Source organism: Crocodylus porosus, unplaced genomic scaffold (assembly GCF_001723895.1).
Source record: "Crocodylus porosus isolate Cpor-Errol unplaced genomic scaffold, CroPor_comp1, whole genome shotgun sequence".
In the NCBI taxonomy this organism is placed as follows: domain Eukaryota; kingdom Metazoa; phylum Chordata; order Crocodylia; family Crocodylidae; genus Crocodylus; species Crocodylus porosus.
The window spans coordinates 147,275,202-147,293,672 of NW_017728886.1; the positions used below are offsets into that span (position 1 = coordinate 147,275,202).

An 18,471-nucleotide genomic window follows, 5' to 3' on the forward strand; every position below is an offset into this window, starting at 1 on the left:
TTTGACTGGATGTCATCATGGGAGCATCCAGGGACGACTTAAAAGCAGGTAAGAATCCCTCCCTGCTTTTCCCCCCTGGGCTCAGAGGCATGTCCCTTCTCCTTCCCTTCCTTTCCCCTCCTCCCCAGCCTACCAGCTGCTGCTTTCCCTACTGCCCCCAGGGCTAAGGGAGGCTCTAGAGATGCCCCTGCCTGCTCTGGCTGGGAGAGGAGGGGACATGCCTCTGAGCCCAGGGGGGAGAGGGGAGTTTTTACCTATTTTGAGGGTGCATCTGACATGCCAACTCATATGCACACCCTCCCTGGAGGAGTTCTGGTATTCAGAGTAGTAATCTTAGCCTCTAGGTATGTCTTTTAGGTCTGGATGCCTGTATGCACATGCCCATGGATGTCTGCTAGTGGCTGTGGAGCACTGGGAGACATGAGGTATGAAAGGAAAGAATATGTGTTGGGGAGAGGTATGGAAGGGGAGCGTGTGTGTGTGTGTGTGTTGGGGAGGGGCATGGAAGTGGGGTGGGTGTGTTGGGGTATGGAAGGGGAGTGTGTGTGTGTGTGTTGGGGAGGGGCATGGAAGGGGAAAGTGTGTGTGTGTTGGGGAGGCATATGGAAGGGGGTGCACGTGTTGGGGTATGGAAGGGGAGTGTGTGTTGGGGAGGGGTGTGGCAGGGCGGGGGGTTGCACGGTGTGTCCGGAGAGTGCCTGAGCACAGCACCTAGCAGGAGGACCGCCCCGCTTGCCGGGGAGGACCGGGCTTGGACAGAAGCAGGAGAGATACAGGAGCAGCCCCCTGACAGGCCTGTGCTGTGGGCGGGAGCTGCCAGTATTGGTGCGAGGCGGAGCCGGCGCTGGGAGCAGAGGAAATCGGGGCCGGGAGGTTTCGCTTGCAGGCGCTGGTCGTGGCCGCGCCTGGCCCGGGCTTCAGCGGGCGCCGCCGCCCGCCCCAGAGCCGCGCGCGGGAGCAGCAGCCCCTCGGGGCCCGGCCGCAGGTGAGGGGCGAGGCGCAGAAAGCGGCGGGCAGCAGTGCCTGGCAGGGCGCTAGGCAACGAGGGCTCGGTGGCACCCCCCAAAAAAGTGCCTGTCGTCTTGTGATAGGGAGAGCAAAATAGCAGGCAGATTTTAATGGAGGCAAGGGTTAATGGAGGCTACTCCTTTGGTGTAGCCAGGTCTAGGGAGGAGGGGACCTGCAGAGGTTGCTTACAGGTGGGCCATTTTTTCTAGAGCACCAGCAGGATGGTTTGACGAGCTGTGATAAGGAGGTGTCAGGAGGTTGTGTGAAAGACAAAGGTTTATCCCAACACACGCTTCCTGTGGCAGTTAAGATAAGGGTTGCCCATTGTCAGAGCTGCCTCTGGAGGGTGCTAGCACATTTTATTGCAGTCCTGCAATGATGCTGGCACCAATGTATCAGGGTGTTTCACAATGTAATGATGTGGTTATTGCACACACAACAGTATTTCATAATTGTCCTCACTTTCTGAAATGCCCTAGTACTAAACAGGACTCACTGGGCTGGATTGCAGCTAGGGTGGCCATCATAGAGGACATTCTGGTTTTCTGCTACTCTGTCCTCTGTTGATACGAAACCCAACACCTTTATGTCTTCTATTTTTCTCTTGAAAAGGTCCATAGGACCTTTTCAAGAGAAAAATACAGGACATAAAGGCATTGGGTTTCATATCAATAGAGGACAACAAGACTGTCTTCTATGATGTCCACCCTAATTGTAAACCCCTTATATCTGGGGAAGTATCTCATACCACCTACTTCCCGTGGACCTCCGTGAAGCTACTTGCAGGGAGAAGCAGTCTTTTTCATACTGAATAACATCTTAATTTAGGCAAATGCAGAAGATCAGCTGATGAAAATGTCAGTGCTTCTAGGTGAGCAGTTACATAAGTACTCCTAAAAGTAGCCACTCAGCCAGTGAGTTCTGCCCAGACCCAAAGAATCAGTGTTTTGGTTGCAAACAGCCTTCAACCAAAGGCTGAGCATTTTGAGGGAGAACGAGGCTGAAACATATTTCAGTACTGCTGCAATAGACAAATAAATGAGCGCTCAGTGAGAATGTGTTTCCACCACGTGTCAAGGCTGTTTGTTGCTTGTGAAGGAGTTTTGCAATCAGTTTGAAAAACTATCAGAAAACTGGGCAATACGCATCAATTTAATACATGTTTTGCTTCAGGTAGACTGACAAAAGCAGTTGTAAAATGCTGTTAACGAACCAGCTAAAAGTCTGTTTAAAGATGGACTGGAACAGGGCAGAACAGCTAGAGTATACTGGGTCAATACAACTATGAACTCACAGCTGCCACACATATCCCTGAAAGTCAGCAAGTGTATTTTTACATGTTGTAGCTTTACTGATCTAAGAATTATAGACAAGCAAAACTCCTGGGTTGGAGACAATATTTTTTATTAGACTGACTAAATAGTAGCAAAAAAAATTCTTTGCAAGCTTTCAGGTCCCAACACCCTCCTTCCAAACACCATTTGGAAATGTGAACTTCATTGTTAGCCAAAAAAGAGGATTTTTTTTTCCTCTTCCCTGACTGACACCTCCAGGGATAAAGCCTGCTTAATAATCAACATATCAGAGAGCAACTCTCTCACAAAAGGAGTTACCCAGGGGGAAAAAAAACTTACATCCTTTATCTCCCCTGTGCAAAATTAAGTTTCTTTTCTATCTGGGAGACTTTTTACAGTCTTTGAATCCTCCACAGCCTGAAGGGGGTTTGGACCCAAACACATGCAAAGAAAGAAATTTTTTGCTACCATTTTAGTTGGCCTAATAAGAGATATCATCTCTAATCCAAGAGTTTTGTTAATCTATACTTGTCCACTCTTCCATTAGTGAGTCATGCATCCATCTGCAATTCATATTGCTAAAACAGGTCCCAGCTGGCAGGTAGGAGGGTCTGATTTGCAAAAAGCCAGGCTGCAGTAATCCTCAGGCTGTGCTGTGTATTGTGATACTTCTCAATGGGAAAAAGGTGTCTTTCCCTGAAAGTAGCTACAGCAAGGTCAGTCTAAGTGAGTGAAGTGAGGTACTCGACCAGGAGTAAGAGGATACCACTAGTCTGTGGATTGGCATACACTGCATTTGTTTGTAACCCCCTTTTTGTTTCAGGTTTCAAATATTCAGCAAGGTATACTAAGATGAAAAGTGATATCTTCACTGGTGATGGCACTTCTCATGTGAGCAAATATTTCCTTTGAAATTCTGGGCAATCCTGGATTTTCAAAAAAGACAAAATGACTCCGTGCTTTCAGAAAATGGCAGGTAAGAAGAGTTTGTTTTCTTTTGATTGGATAAACTTATGCATACTTGATACTCAGCAATGTCTCAGTTAAGTGAGTACTCTGTTGGAGTCTTATGATTTAGGTATTTAATGTTATTTTGAGTGCCCTTGAAAATTTTAGCTCAGAGCTACAATGCTGGAGTGCCCTCTGCTCCCTGGCAAGTGAAGCCATCTCATCTTAAAGGATCAGGCCCTGAATAGCAGATCACTCTAATCACTGAGTTCCCTTAACCATTCTCTGAGTAAGGCTTAGCAATCAGCCTCTTAAGCAGCAAATGGGCGATTCTTTCACTGACATTCTTGAATAATTTAGTGAGTAAAAAACATTAATGGATTTATAATTGTATTAAGTCTATAATAGCATTTGGTCATAACACTTGGTGATTATAATGTCCTGTTGGCAGAGCTGTTCCATAGTTTCACATAGGATACTGCTGTATTCCACTCTTAGTCAATAGATCGAGAAACATTGCTGCTTTATGTCTGACTGACTAAAGTGGCATTTGGGAAAGGGATAGGAATCAACAGCTGTGGCTGTACATGAAAGCTTTAACTTTATCCTCATTATGGATGAAGAAGTGGTATATTTATTCATCCTCTGGTTCTGCCACAGGTACTCAATTTACTAGGCCAATATAAAATAAGCAAGAAGATTTTAATTATTAACTCCATGCACTACAGCATTACACATAGGGAACATGTAGCAGTTTTTGATGTCTTCTTGCCACTCAGCACAGCAAGTTCCAATTAATACAGGCCTACCAAAACTATGATTGCGTAATTTTTTTTTTTTGTGGAAACTGCAACTTTGGGTGGACTCTATCCTTTTAGCAGGCTCTCTGCAAAACAAACAAACAGAAAAAAAGCTACCCAACTTACCAGCAAGCAGAGAAGTCCTGCAGTCTTGGAGCGTAGAGGGAGAAGGGAAGAGGAGTGGGGTAGGGCAGGGCTGCTCACAGCAGGAGGTACAGATCCCTGCCTCCACCTTCCTCTGGTGCTCCAAGATTGCAGGGCTTCTCTGCTTGCCAGTAAGCTCTTTATTTTCCCTGCCCCAGCGAGCCTACCGAAAGTGGAGCCCGCTGCTTGGGTATGACCTGAAACTGGCTTAATTACCCTGATTAAGACCATGGAAGCTACACCTGGATTAATGACTTCCCTTGGCTTAATCATAGTAATTAAGATGTGGTTTTGGACCATGTGGCAATCTGCAGAGAAAGGCAGAACTACCAAGGCCCCTCAGCCAATCAGTGGTATGGGGGTCTCCACCACACTTTGCTCATGAAAATGGCGGCTGGCCCCATGATCTGCCTACGGAATTGGCTGGCCACTTCCTTGAGTTCCATAGACCCCTCCTGCACAGCAGCCACTGCCTATTTGTATAGTCCCTGACCATAACATAATGGGTATTAAATGCAATTATTATAATTAGCCAATTACTCACTTTGAGCTAATTGTCAGGGCCCTTTTACTGTCTGTTATTTAAAATCTGTGCATCACTAACACATCTCTCTCTTTTTTAGCTCCAGGGAGAAAAGTACTCATAGTGTATGCTCATCAAGAGCCCAAGTCTCTGAATGGGTCCTTAAAAAATATTGCTGTGGAAGAACTGAGCAAACAGAGCTGCAGTGTCACAGTGTCTGATCTCTACTCAATGGAGTTTGAGCCAAGAGCCACAAGGAACGATATTGTTGGTGAGATTAACTGAAGTACCTCTTAAAAAAAAAATTCAACTCTCTCATTTATCTCATGCTACTTGCTAGAGCTAGATTCATGCAAACATCATGTGCTATCTGTAAAACAGGTGAGGAGGCCTTTGGTACAAAGCACTAGCTGTTTGTAAAACCCTACTTCTTTCTTCCTGTGGACATTATGTAAATGATGCTAATCTAGGAATCGAACACACGCTATTGAGTTTTATGAGATTTTTCTTTATAAACTACAGCAAATAGCAAGTTTGGACTGTTAGCTTAAATAGATTGGAGGTTCTCTATAACATAGGTTTTAACTTAGTTTAGTCCCTTTGGGCATGAATGTTTCTTATAGCTTGCTGATAAAGGTATTTATCACTTTATTAAAACCATGTAATCATCAGTGCAATAACAGATTTTTCTGAGAATAGTCCATGTGCATGGACCAGTTTTGTCATCCACCAAGCATAAATAATTTTAATGGAATATAGTATATCTGCCATCCCTATATTAGTAAAAATTTGGAAAGAAACAATGGTGGTCATACCAAACTTAAAATTGATTCATTAGTTGGTTGTTTTGGGGGCTTTTTGTTATCAAGAACGGCTTTCACCTTTGAAAAACTGGCTCTCAACCCTGATATTCTAGTCTCAAGAATAAAAATACAGTGCTGTAATATGACTTGACTCAGCTGACAGTGGGCACATCTACACATGCTATTAGGAGGCAGTAATTAATTGCAGAGCTTATTGCTCCTCTGTTTTATTGCTCCCAGGAAGCTCCTGGGCCCATGTCTGCACATGAGCCCAAACCACAATACATTGAGCCGGGTTGCAAAAGCCCCAGCTTAACTGAGACTGGTGAGAGCAGCCCTATGTGCTGCAGAGGGGCTGACTGGAGCATGAGGGTACTTCAGTATGGGGCTAGCCTGCAGGCAGTCTCAGCATTGAAGCACCCTCATGCTTAAGCCAGTTGATCAGCATCTTGTATTTACAAGTACTACCCTGCTGTTGAGTTTATTAGTTTCCTATGCCCTAATAGGGGTGCACATATAGACAGAGATGTTTACTGTGCAGTTAATTAGTCAACCGTGCAGTAAACATCTTGTGTAGATGTACCCAGTGTCTGCTAACCTAAAACCTACAACTGAAAGAATAGAGAAACCGCAAATGCATTACAAAAGAGCACAAAGAAGTTTGCATGATGTCTGAGTCAAATGTCACAAATTCAGTCTTGAAAGGTGCTAGCATCCTTAGCTCGCACTGACTTCAGTGGAAAGTGTAATTCTTTAGCAGTTGCTCAGGATCAGTACCTACATTCTTCTAACCCAATTCTTACTCATGGTATGGCCTTCTTACTCTTCTGTGAAAGCAGAATGGACAGGGTGGTGTAAAGGGGTCATAGCATAAGTGAATACACTTTGAAAGGGGTTAGATTAACCTACAAGTCTTCATCCTACTGGCTCATGACAAAACAACAGAATGAAGTATCCCAATCTAGGATGGTAGTTTGCAACCTGTATTTGGTCCTTAGTTGAAACTGATGGAAGCAAGATAAACAGTGTCCATATCCTTTCTCTACAGGTTGCTTGCACAACTCAGAACAGTTTAATTATGGAGCAGAGTCATGGGAAGCTTACAGGAAAGGATGTTTGACAAAGGATATTGTTGAGGAGCAGAAGAAAGTGCACGAAGCTGACTTAGTGATTTTTCAGGTCATTATTTGAAAGATCTTTTGTTGTAATGTTAAAGAGAAATACGCAAATGCAAGAGTAAGGAAGTAGACCAGAAAGCTATTAGATGCAAGTATTCCTGATGGAATCTGACCAAAATAAGCAGGCAACAGGTCTATCGTTAACACTTTGCATGTCAGTATTTTGGGTGAGTAGGAATTTTTCATCCAGTATCTCAAGGGTTTGTGCATGTCTGATGTTGTATATATGTTTGAATATATTTGGAGTGCCAGATAATATAAAAATCAAGCTAAAATGCACTGCAGTTCACTTTTTAGAGTTATCTTCATCCAAAATACTCTTTGTAATTGGAGTTGTCCACTGCTTGATCTTAGGCATAGCCAACAATCTGCTGTCAACCATCCTACCATACACAGACATCTTTCTAAATTTGTATTATATTAGCAAAATTAATTCCCTTGTTTATACTGTGAAGACATTAAATTTCAGAAGGTTCAATGAATACAATAAAATACCTTGTGAAAGAAGTGGCAACCCTATATCCAAGGTCTGATATTTTTCAGCAGAATGCTAGTGAAAGAACAGGTCACTTGTTCAGATTCCATTTCTGATAATTCCCTCATCTTACCTAAATTAATTTTAAAAAAAAATAGGGCTGGAAGGGACCTCAAAGGATTATCTAGATCAGCCCCCTGCTCATGGTAAGATCATCCCTTTCTAAAACATCCTGGACAAATGTTTGCCTAACTTGCAGTTAGAACATGATATGGCCTGCTGGCTGAAATTGGCCCACAGAGGAGTCCCCTAGACCTAGACATTTGGTGGCGTGGCAAAAGCAGCAACCCAAATTTCCAGACCTATGGGGAGCCCTGCAAACTGGATGATTTGGCCCCATGTTCTGGACTGAGCCCCTGGACTGATCCTGTGTGCAGAATCAAGCCCCTGGACCAGCCCCACGTGCTAGATTGAGCCACATGTATTGGACACCACTAAGGTTAGACAAGTCTACCTGTCGTATCAGTTGGTGCATTACTTCTACTTATGTTTTTAATGTCTGTCTGTCTTTTCCATTTTCTTACAAACCCTGCAATTTAAATCAGTTTGTGTGAGAGACCCCCTATTCACCATATTGTCTGAACACCGTGCATATTGTCTATATAGCACTTAAGAGTACTGTAATCAAACACTGGCAAAAGATTGAAATAAACATCATTCAGGATGCAACAATAAGCCTTATTGACTAAACATGACCTGAACAGCTTGAATGTTTATGATGATAGGAATGTCCTAGTATAAAAAGCAAAGCCAAAAGAAGTGGTGGCTAAATAGGTCGTGATATTAACAAGATCATTTGCCTTTGTTTAGTTTCCTTTATACTGGTTCAGTGTGCCAGCAATTATGAAAGGATGGATGGACAGAGTCCTGACCCAAGGATTTGCTCACAATTTTCCAGACTGTTTTGATGCCGGTTTGCTCAACGTACGTTCCATAGATTATAAAATAGAAGATACTGTAAGTCATGTTTATGCTTATGCCATAAATTTCCCATTATTAACATGAATGGATAAATGAGGCATAACAAATGCCATATTTTTTGCACCAAGCTTGCCTCCATATATCGTACTCACCTTGAGTTTTTTTTTTTTTGTTTTTTGTTTTTTTTTGAAGAGGAGCCTGAAGTAAAAAAAATCTTTGATTGATGTAAGTGAGTGGCAACAGCTATGGAGCCAAGCCTGTTACCAGTCCTGCACTCTAGTTGGGCCTGTGGAACAGTCTGGCTTGCTAAGTCTAATCCTGCACATTTGGCTTCAGAGCCACATGCCAGGTAGGACCCAGCGCATGGAGTCCTGGACTGCAGGCCATGTCCAAAGTCACTTGCTGGGTTCAACCCTATACGCAGCTGCAAGGGTTGTGTGTTGAGCCTGGGCCCATGCACCAAGTCCAGGACCACGTACTGGCTCCAGAGGCACATACTAAGTCCAACCCTATCTGCTGCTCCCTGAGGCTGTGCACTGAGCCTGGGTCTGTGCCCTGGCTCTGGAGTTGGCACATGGTCCCAGGCTTGGCATGCAGCCCCAGAGACAGTGTACAGGGATAAGCCTGGCATGTGGCTCTAGATCCAGTGTGTGGTCCCAGACTTAGCATATAGTCCCAGACTCGGCGCACAGCCCCTACAGCAGCACACAGCATGTGGTTGGGGAGGGGGTGCTCCCTCTAGGTGCAAAAATTTGGTAGAAGGGTGGGAGCAGTGGTATCAGAAATTGCTATAACTCCCAGAGCTGTGTCAATTAACACTGTCACTGCTCTACCTTCCCATGCTCCACCCCTTTCCCACAGTTTCCAGACCCTTGGGGATCCCTTTTCATCACATGTAATATGCACCTCAATTTTCCCTAGCTGGTTTTCGGGGAAAGGTGTGGTTATATATAAAAAAAAACAAAAAAACAAAAAAAACTCACAAACAAACCAAGCATTATAGGCCTTTTAATGGCAGTCAGTAGTCATTCAAAACTCCTCCTAAAAATCTTAACTGTTTCTCTATGTTAGCTTTTATCCTGACACCCAATGATGCAGGAAGGATGTCACTCACTTCAGTGTCACTCACTCTTTCCTTGCAAAGAAAGCTTTAGCCTTCTCCCAGCCACTGTCAAATTGGCAACAGCTTTGGACTGAGCAAGGAGCTGCCAGAAGAGTGAGTGATACTGAAGAGTGAACTCTGTCCCTGCTCCATAAGGACTGCATTAAGCCATGACTCTGGAAAAACCCTTCCTTCATTCCGGCTTCCCAAAACAAAGATGGTATCTTATTTGAGGGGTTGGGGGGGGGAAATGTGAAAAAATATGGTAATATACAATCAAGATATGGACAAACTTTTTAATTTACCAATGGCTATAGTCCCTCCTCATCCTACCTCAACTTCTGTGTAGCTTTTGTGGATGGGGTCTTTCTGATTTATAGACTGCGGTTTCTTCTGGGTAGGGCAATGGATCTATTGCATCCAGCCTGCTATTAGGCACCCATTGCTTACTTAAACTAACATAATTTTAAAGTTTTTTTTCTGGAGGCTGTAGACATACTAACAATGCCAAGGCACTGGTTACATTTGGAACACTGTATTCCAGAAAGCATGTTCAGCAGTTAGCTTCCAAAAACCCCTGTCTGCACCTTAGAGAGCACACTGCTACACAATGGGTATCTTTTGCAACATACTTGAAAAGCTAGTCTAAGTAAATATTGGGAGCCTAAAATAGAGAGGAACTCTTTTCAATGCTGCTTGCCAACTGCTTTTCCTCTTTTATCACTATGAAGATCTGGCTGAAGTATACTACAGAACACAGCTGGGCCAGTTATTAGCACAGGGAGCAGGCGATCTCTCAGGTAGGCCAGTCCTGGATAATAATGTCTTAAAGTCATAAACAGGGAAGCAAAACAGATGCTGAAATCTCTCTGCTTAGCAAGCTATCAGGAAGATATGGTGGAGCAGCTACAAGGGTCTCTGTGTTTGCTCATTTTAGACACAGTATCATTTTGTATTGTGCACACCTTGCCAAGGGAAGAGAGAAGAAAATTAACCAGGATCCATTATCTAAAAATGGATGCCACAACCTAAGCATAAGCCCCACCATAAAGTGACCAGTTTGTTTTGAGTATACCCAGTCACTAGATCGCACACATTTTTAAACCAACTGGGTTTGGGCAGAGTCTAGTAATAGTTTCTAGTTCCAGGACCATAGAGCATGATTCCAGGCTCATGCATCTTATCTGATACTTCTCTGTAGGATACTGTAAGTCTAAAAATTAGTATCCAAGACTTGAACTGCCCAGTCACTTGCACAGCCCCATAACCCCAAACTTAGCAAAGAAAGTGTGCAGCAGGGGTAGAGACAGGAAAAAGTAGTAGTGATTTGGGAATAGAAAATGTGCACATTGTGAAGTGCCAGTAGTAGAAAAAACTCAGAGTGTCTGGAAGGTTCTTCCATCTTGCCTATAAAGTGAAATTCATAATTGAGTAGGTACAGACATGTTTTGCTCTGTAATGACATTATCATAACCCATTACAGTTTAAATTGGTCCATAGATTAACATTTTTCACTCAAATATTATCCTACTGTGGTCTGAAGAATTATAATCTCTAACAAGTGACAGTGTAGCATTAGGTAGAAAGATCTCTGCTAAAAAAAAAATGTCAGAGGTTGGGTTTGTGCCATGAAACCTCATAAGAAATCTGAAATAAATCCACAAAAAGCAATCATAAATATTGGCTATGTGGCCTACTGTCCCATCTCTCCAAGTTCTATAATCTCTACTCAGGCAAGATGAGCATTATCAAACACCAGTTCAAGACTTGAAGGATTTTTTTGATGTTACAAACAGCAGTGACCTAGTGAGTAAAGTCTTTTAGTGTCCGGTGTCTGCTTACTCTCAGACATCTACATCTGTGGTAGATTAATAATGGACAGACAGTCAACTATTTAATTGCTCACTACTTTCAGGATTCTACCGTAACAAAAAACTGAGTGGCTGTGACTTAAATGATTACACAGTCAGGTGGGTGGCAAATTGGCTTCGGGATGTACCCAGAGAGTGGTGGTGGACGGGTCGGTATCAACCTGGAAGGATGTGGACAGTGAAGTCCCCCAGGGCTCTGTCCTCAGGCCAGTGCTGTTCAACATCTTCATCAGTGATTTGGACAAAGGCGTAGTGAACACACTGTCCAAATTCATGGATGACACTAAATTATGGGGCAAATCAGACGCACTGGAGGGCAGGGAGTGGATTCAGGTGGATTTGGACAAGCTGGAAAAGTGGGCAGAACAAAATAGGATGCAGTTTAACAAGGATAAGTGCAAAGTGCTGCACCTAGGGAGAAGAAATCATCAACACACATACGGATTGGGGGAGGACTTTCTGCTGCTGTACTGCTTAGAAAGAGATCTCAGGGTCATAGGTGATTCAAAGATCAGCTATCAAAGAGAAGAACATGAGTCAGCAATGTGACAAAACTATCAATAGAGCTAGCTACATGCTATCATGCATTAATAGGTGAAGCACAAACAGGTCTAGGGAGGTGATATTTCTATGCAGCACTGGTAAGGCCACAGCTGGAGTACTGCATTCAGTTTTGGGTGAGGGGTGTGGACAACCTTGAGAGGGTCCAGAGGAGGTCCACTCTTATGATTAGGGGCCTGCAGGATAGGTCCTATGAGGAGTGGTTGAGGGACCTAGATCTCTTCAGCCACCATAAGAGAAGGCTGAGTAGGGATCTGGTGGCCGTCTACAAACTTGCCAGGGTGGAGCAGCAAGGAATAGCAGATACTATGTTTACCAGAGCGCCCCTTAGAGTAACTAGGAACAACAGCCACAAACTGACAGAGCAGATTTAGTTTGGACATCAGGAAGAACTTCTTTACAGTCAGGGTTGCTAGAATCTGGAATGGGCTTCCAAGGGAGGTGGTGCTCTCCCATACCTTGGAGGTCTTTAAGAGTAGACTTGACAAACACCTGGCTGGGGCCACCTGACCCAGTCCTCATTCCTGCCCAGGGCAAGGGCTCAGACTCAATAATCTGCAGAGGTCCCTTCCAACCCTGAAAAGTTACGAAATCTATGAAAATTATCATTAGGTTTCAGAAAGAATGACCACTGAGATGAGTGGGGCTAGTTCTCACCTTTGAAAGCTGTTGCCTCAGGCAGATTACAAAATTAGCTGCATCCTTTGCACATAGCTCACATCTAGCAGGTTCTTTTGGCAGCTCTAGAGAAAAGAGTTTAGATGGTGATGCCTACATCTGTGATGCATACCCTGATAGTAGAATTGGAGGAAACATGAGCTTTTAAAGTACCTCTTGCCAGGAGTGTCTAAAGACCACTGCAGAAATACCCAAATTAATTTTTTTTGCCTGCTGACAGGCTTTGCAGGAAAATCATTCTCTATCCAGGACATTGTTTCTAAATGTAGAAAAGGGAAGAACTTAACTCTTAGTGCTTTCAAACCCTGGAGCTCAAATGCTTTACAAGGAAGAGCAAGTATCTGCCTTTTTCCCAGAACTACAATACTTGCAATTCATTATCAGTTTTCTCCACATACTTTACTGTTCCCTATAAGGATAATGTTGTGAGGCTCTGTTATACACCCAGCATCTTCCAGTGTTTCTGAAGCATTCTTTTTTGCTTTAGAGTCACTTGCTCTTCAACCTATGATTAAATCTTTATTTCTTAATTCCAGAATAAATTGGCCCTCCTCTCATTTACCACGGGAGGGAATGAAGAAATGTATTCGAAAGGAGGGATCAGTGGTGATATTCATTACGTCCTCTGGCCCATGCAGGTACAATTTATTATTTCTCAGTACTGCCAGTGCCAAGCATTCCAAAGTCAGGAGATAATCGTAAGATTACTTCATATATCCATGATTTTTTTTTTTTAGCTACAATGGCTAACCTTCTTTTAAATTAAATAAATTGTAATGTAACTACTTGACTTAGTTGAGGTCTTAAGAAAAACATGCATCAGATATAGCATTTGTGATAAAGGAAGTAATATTGCTAGCTGTTGCAGCGGCTCTGATTAGGACAGCAAAGGCCTGGCAACTGTTATGTGCTCCTGCTGACATAAACCAAGTAAACTGCTTTCCAGATGCTTTCTGAAATCGCATAATCTTTTCACCACTGTGGTTACTAGTAATGTGGTTTTATTGGCAGTCTTAAATCCAGTTAGTGGTATAATCTACAAATCAGACAAAGGGAAGGTGTAGCAGGGCACTAGGGTGCCTGCTACTGATAGCAGTAATATGGGCTCAGCTGCCACTCACCAGGGCAGCACAGGTGGGTTGCTAAGACAACCAAGTGGGTCAGCTGACCAGAAGGGGGCAGGGCCTGGCCTTTATAAACAGCCAGGCTGAGGCCAGAGGCAGTTCCCCTCTGGCAGCCTAGAGGAGCAGGAGTCCTGCTGGAGCAAGCAGGGCGGATGTAGTAAGGAAGCCGGATGGCTTGAGCAGTGTTGGCATGGTCATACGGGGTGAAGAGGACCCTGACAGGGATATGGACGAAGGATAGCCAGGTTGGCTCAAGACTTGTGTTATGGCCAAGGGGCTTTGTGTTTTCGGTTTTGGTTGTGAGATAACACCGGAGGACCGGGCGAGGCTTTAGGGGTTGGAGGAGGCCTCATGGGAGCTCCCCAATAGTGGGGGGGTCCTAGCACTGGAGAGAGCGCAGTGTTTTGGGGTGTCCCGACCCCAGCCCCAGTGTGGGCGATTTATCGGGAGGAGCCCCAGCGGGGCATAGGCCTGAGAAGGCGGGTCTGGCGGGGCCAGGTAAGGCTGAGGCCACCTAACCCCCAATTCAGAGAAGCCCCAGTGGGGCGTAAGACCCAAGAAGGGGTCTGGGAGCCAGGTAAGGCTGAGGCCGCCTGAGCCCCAATTGGGAGAAGCCCTAGAGAGGCGTAAGACCCAGACAAGCGGGGCCAGGGGCCAGGTAAGGCTGAGGCTGCCCAAGCCCCGATTACGGGAGCGTGAGCAAGGCCCCAGTGTGGGTAGGGAGCGCGAGCGCAGGAGACAGGCTCCAGGCCCGGTTGGGGGCAAGCGCACGGGGAGCACGAGGCACAGGCCCCGGTTGGGGGCGATTTGCACAAAGGCAAAGGCAAGCCCAGTGTGGGCAATATCGGGAGTGCGAGGCGGGCCCCGGTACGGGCAGCGGTATAAGGGCAAGGCCCCGGTGCGGGCTACAAGAGCCCGGGAGACAGGCCCCGGTGCGACGAGAGCCGCAAGAGAAGTGAGGGGGCACCCGTGATAGCGCAGGTGGGCAATTGGACGGAGCCCCAGTACAGCAAGGCAGCCTCCCATTGAGGGCAACAAGGCAGCCTCCCATTAAAGATATTTACCAGCAAGATGTGGCGGGCGAGAGCGGGTGCATTCGAGACCCGATTTGGTAGGTAGGGACGCTAGGGGAGGTCACGGCCCCCCTAAAAGGCTGCCGTGCCACAGAAAGGTTTTAATCAAACATTCAGAAATAAGTGCCCATCTTGCTGGGGTTATCTGATACCACCAGTCTTTCCTGCCCCAGTGCAGATGGGCTGGACCCAATGATTTGTGAGGTCTCTCCTAGCCCCTAACAACTATGAAAAGGGCATCACAGTAAAATTAGCTGGCTTGAAAAAGCATTAAAACACTTTCAGAAGTGCATATGCCAGAACCAGAGTTACAGGACTGAGCTGGATGCAGAAATGTCAGAAACAAATGTAGTGCAAGAGTATTGCATTCCAGATAATCCAAGATCATGCAAAATGGCACACTAAATATTCTGCCCTCTCTTACACAGGCAAATCCAGAAGAGAAGGGAAAACATATGGGTTCAGTAGCACTCAGATATGATTCCATAGATCAGGGGTTGTCAACTGGGGGTATGCGTACCCCCAGGGGTACTTGGAAAGGGGCTGAGGGCAGGGATGGAATGCCATCACCTCCCAGAAGCGGGGCAAGATGGGGAGGGTACCCTCTGCAGGTACTGCCCAGCCAGTCAGATGTGGGGGAGGGGGAGCTTCATGTGGCGGCTCACAGGCCACTCTGCATCTGGCCGCCACCATCCCCCGCTCTGCCAGAAGTGTACCCAGAAGGTACGCTCCTTAAAGGTTGAAAACCTCTGCCATAGATAATGAAAATGCAGGCACAAATAGAGTTCAGAAGTATATGAAATGATATGCGTATCTCTCTTTTCATATAAAGTACAAGTACTGGGTTGCAAAAGCATCTGCCCTCAGTCCCTTGCTGTCCTAAACAGACAGACAGGTTTTGAGAAATACTGTTTTACAGAAGAAAACATGCCTTATGGGGTAGGAGGAAGATCATACAGGATTCTTTTTTCAAATCTCAATGCTCAAGAGCATGGGTATACCATTTCTGACATGTCCTTCTTGTCTTGGTGTGCAGCATGGCATATTGCATTTCTGTGGTTTCAAAGTCCTTGCTCCTCAGATCTGCTTTTCACCAGAGTATGAAACTGAAGAGAAGAGGAAGGAGATGCTGACCACCTGGGCACAGAGACTGAAGACCATTTGGGAGGAGAAACCTATAAACTGCACTCCTGAGTGGTACTTCAGGTAATGTTCAGGCACAACACCATGGAGATGAGAATTTTTCTCCTGCTTCTGGCTCAGCTTGGTGTTCTTCTTTCTCCAGTGATATCCCTTACCACATATATGGATAAGTCCCAATGAACAGTCAGTAACTTGAATGCGTCACCACACTCGAGGGACAATGGACAGTTAACAATACGACATTTAAAGACTCCTGTGGGGTCTGGTGTAGTAATTAGTGGCATTCTTTCCAGACTAGTATACATTAGCACCCTGTTCCTAATATTTTTTTGTTAAAGCATATTGCCTATATTAAGAGCAACATACATGGTAGGTTATAGGTCTGTTGCGCTATAAGACTTACAGAGGTTGCCAAGATTACTTCCACACCCTTGTTTTGTAGCATTTTCTATTGACTTAATGATATTATTATATTGCCTTATAAGAGGCAGCTCAGCCAGTTACCAAATGAGTTTGTTTTATGAAATGAAATGGTCTACATGTGTGCCTTTGACCTGTGCTGTTTGACCATTAAAGATGCAGGAAGTTGTGTGATCCATGTGGGAACTGTGATTAATTTGTTTCAAAAAGGGCTTGTGCACGTATGTTTCTAAAACAATGTGCATATGTTCCTGAGATCAGACAATGCCCTCCACTCATGTGGGCCCAGGTACAAGCCACCCCAATGCGGGGGGATGGTGGAGCCAAGGGCATTCCTTTGTCTCCACAGCAACCCCCTCCCCTCCAACAGAGCTACCCACTCTCTCAAGGGGAATCTGGCAGCACTTCTCATGGGAGCCTTTGCATCGCAGAAAATGTGAATGGAACAGTGTCCAAATATGGACTAGAAGTACCTAATGGGACACATTGATAGGTTGCTAGTATCTAGAAATCTTGCCTTGAAGGTTAAAGGGATAATTATTTGACTCTGGAGCATAGTTATGTGTGTGATGAGAGGCTGGGTTGCATGCTTTAGCAATGCATCTTGTTTTGCTCAATTGCTTGTCACAACCTATACATTTTCTACTTCATTGGAAATCCCTTTCCCTTTAATTCTTGTGTGCCAAATTAGTGCTACCAAGTAATACCAATGTAGTAAGATTCAAATACTGTTGCTATTTGTGCATCACATTAGCTTTTCCAAATAAAATGTTCCTATTCTTCCTGGTTGCCGCAATCAACTCTTGCTTCATTTCCCGAGCGAACATTCTGCAAAAGATAGTTTAAAATAATCTGAAACCCTAGACATGGTCCTGCTTCTGTTTGCACCAAAGTTGAGAGGAGTCTTGATATTCCAGTTGGTGAAAAATTAGACCTAGTGAAATGTTGTCAAGTCACCATTCAGATTTTGGCACCCACTCCACTACTAACTTGGTATTTCTCTAAACTAGTGGTTTTGAACCTTTTTCATTTTCAGACCCCTAAAAAAATTTGAATGGAGGTGCAGACCCCTTTGAATTATAAATGTGGAGATACACTTTTGATTCATCATAGTCATCTTCTGCAGACCCCCAGGGGTCTGTAGCAGGGCACTAAGGTGCCTGCTACTTGTAGAACCCCAGGTGCTGGTTGCTAGGGCAACCAGAGGGAGCTAGTGACCCACACCTGCCAGCAGTCAGCTGACGGGAAGGGGCAGGCCTGGCTCATGTTTATACCCTAGGGCTGAGGCCAGGCGGGCAGTCCCCTGCAGGCGGTCAAGGGGGAAGGAGTGCTGCTGGAGTGAGCAAAGGGAAAAGGCCTGTATGCATAAGCAGCTTGATACTGGTGAGAGATGAAACACCCTTGGGGTGGCTCCAATGATGTTTTAGCCAAGCAGCATGAATTTGTTATAGCCCAAGGACTTGTTTTGTTTGCTTTTTACCAGTGGCTTGGGAGAGGTTATTAGGGGATGTAGGAGGTCTCATAAGGGGTCCACGGCGGTGTGGGGACCCGAGCGCCAGAAAAGGTGCAGCATTGGGGGTGCGCCAACCCCCAGCGCCAGAGAAGGTGCAGCATTGGGGGTGCGCTGACCCCCAGTGCCAGAGAAGGGGCAGCGATTGATTGACAAGTGCCCAGCGAGGTGCAGTGCGAGACAAGGCTGCAGAGCACCAGCGAGGCGTAGTGCGAGACTGAAGAATGTCAGTTCTATCAGCAAGGCTTGGGGTGTGGTAAAGGGGTGGTTGGAGCCATGAATAGCCCATAAGGCTCAGGTGCACCAAAATACCCATTACAGTGTACAGCAGGAAAACCGTGTCCAAGAGGACAAAAAGGCAGCCTCCCTACTATACATTTAATATCAAAGATGTGGCAGGCGACAATTGAGGGTACTTTTAGGCTAATGTGGCACAGTAAGGGGGCGTTAGGGGAGAGCGTGGCAACCCCTAGGACGTGATCCCGTTACATTGGTGCATTGGCTAGGAAAGCTCGGCTGTGCACGGAGCACAAGCTTGTGGGCCAGACTACAACAGAAGGTGAATTTATAAAGAGGCAGGGGGCCACAACTTGCAAGGTTGGGCCGAAGGAGGAATCCCATTGCCAGTGATCTTATGAAGTAAAACTGAGCCCCCAACCCTGGAAAGGTAGGGCCGGGGTAGTTAGGACTCAGGCAGAAAACATGGGGAAGGTCAGAAACAAGAAAACTTTGCCTGGCAATTGAGGAGGGATGAGTCAGAGGAGAAGATGACCTGGTTAGAGTGGGAGCTAGGAGTAGAGAAGGCTCAGAAAGAATGAGCAGAGGTGAAAGCCG

The 18,471-nt window shown here is 45.3% G+C and overlaps 1 protein-coding gene across 2 annotated transcripts; it reads left to right on the forward strand.

Moving 5' to 3' along the window:
• The first annotated feature begins 229 nt into the window (after window positions 1–229).
• NQO2 (NAD(P)H quinone dehydrogenase 2) lies at window positions 230–16,923 on the forward strand. 2 transcript variants are annotated; one of them, XM_019542570.1, is made up of 7 exons: window positions 230–425; window positions 3,127–3,279; window positions 4,819–4,989; window positions 6,570–6,700; window positions 8,045–8,158; window positions 12,904–13,005; window positions 15,601–16,923. In XM_019542570.1, exons 2-7 carry the CDS (start codon window positions 3,252–3,254, stop codon window positions 15,772–15,774), a joined length of 720 nt encoding a protein of 239 aa, XP_019398115.1. In that variant the 5' UTR covers window positions 230–425; window positions 3,127–3,251; the 3' UTR covers window positions 15,775–16,923. The 2 variants fall into 2 exon arrangements, with proteins under 2 accessions (XP_019398115.1, XP_019398105.1); XM_019542560.1 differs by lacking the exon at window positions 230–425 and adding an exon at window positions 744–985.
• Window positions 16,924–18,471: the final 1,548 nt, after the last annotated feature.

Bases quoted from the DNA above. Each gene is read 5' to 3' on its own strand.
- NQO2 (XM_019542570.1), top strand. From the start codon at position 3,252: ATGACTCCGTGCTTTCAGAAAATGGCAG. The intron at 3,280-4,818 runs GTAAGAAGAGTT...TCTCTTTTTTAG, and splicing joins GTGCTTTCAGAAAATGGCAG to CTCCAGGGAGAAAAGTACTC. The intron at 13,006-15,600 runs GTACAATTTATT...CTTGGTGTGCAG, and splicing joins ACGTCCTCTGGCCCATGCAG to CATGGCATATTGCATTTCTG.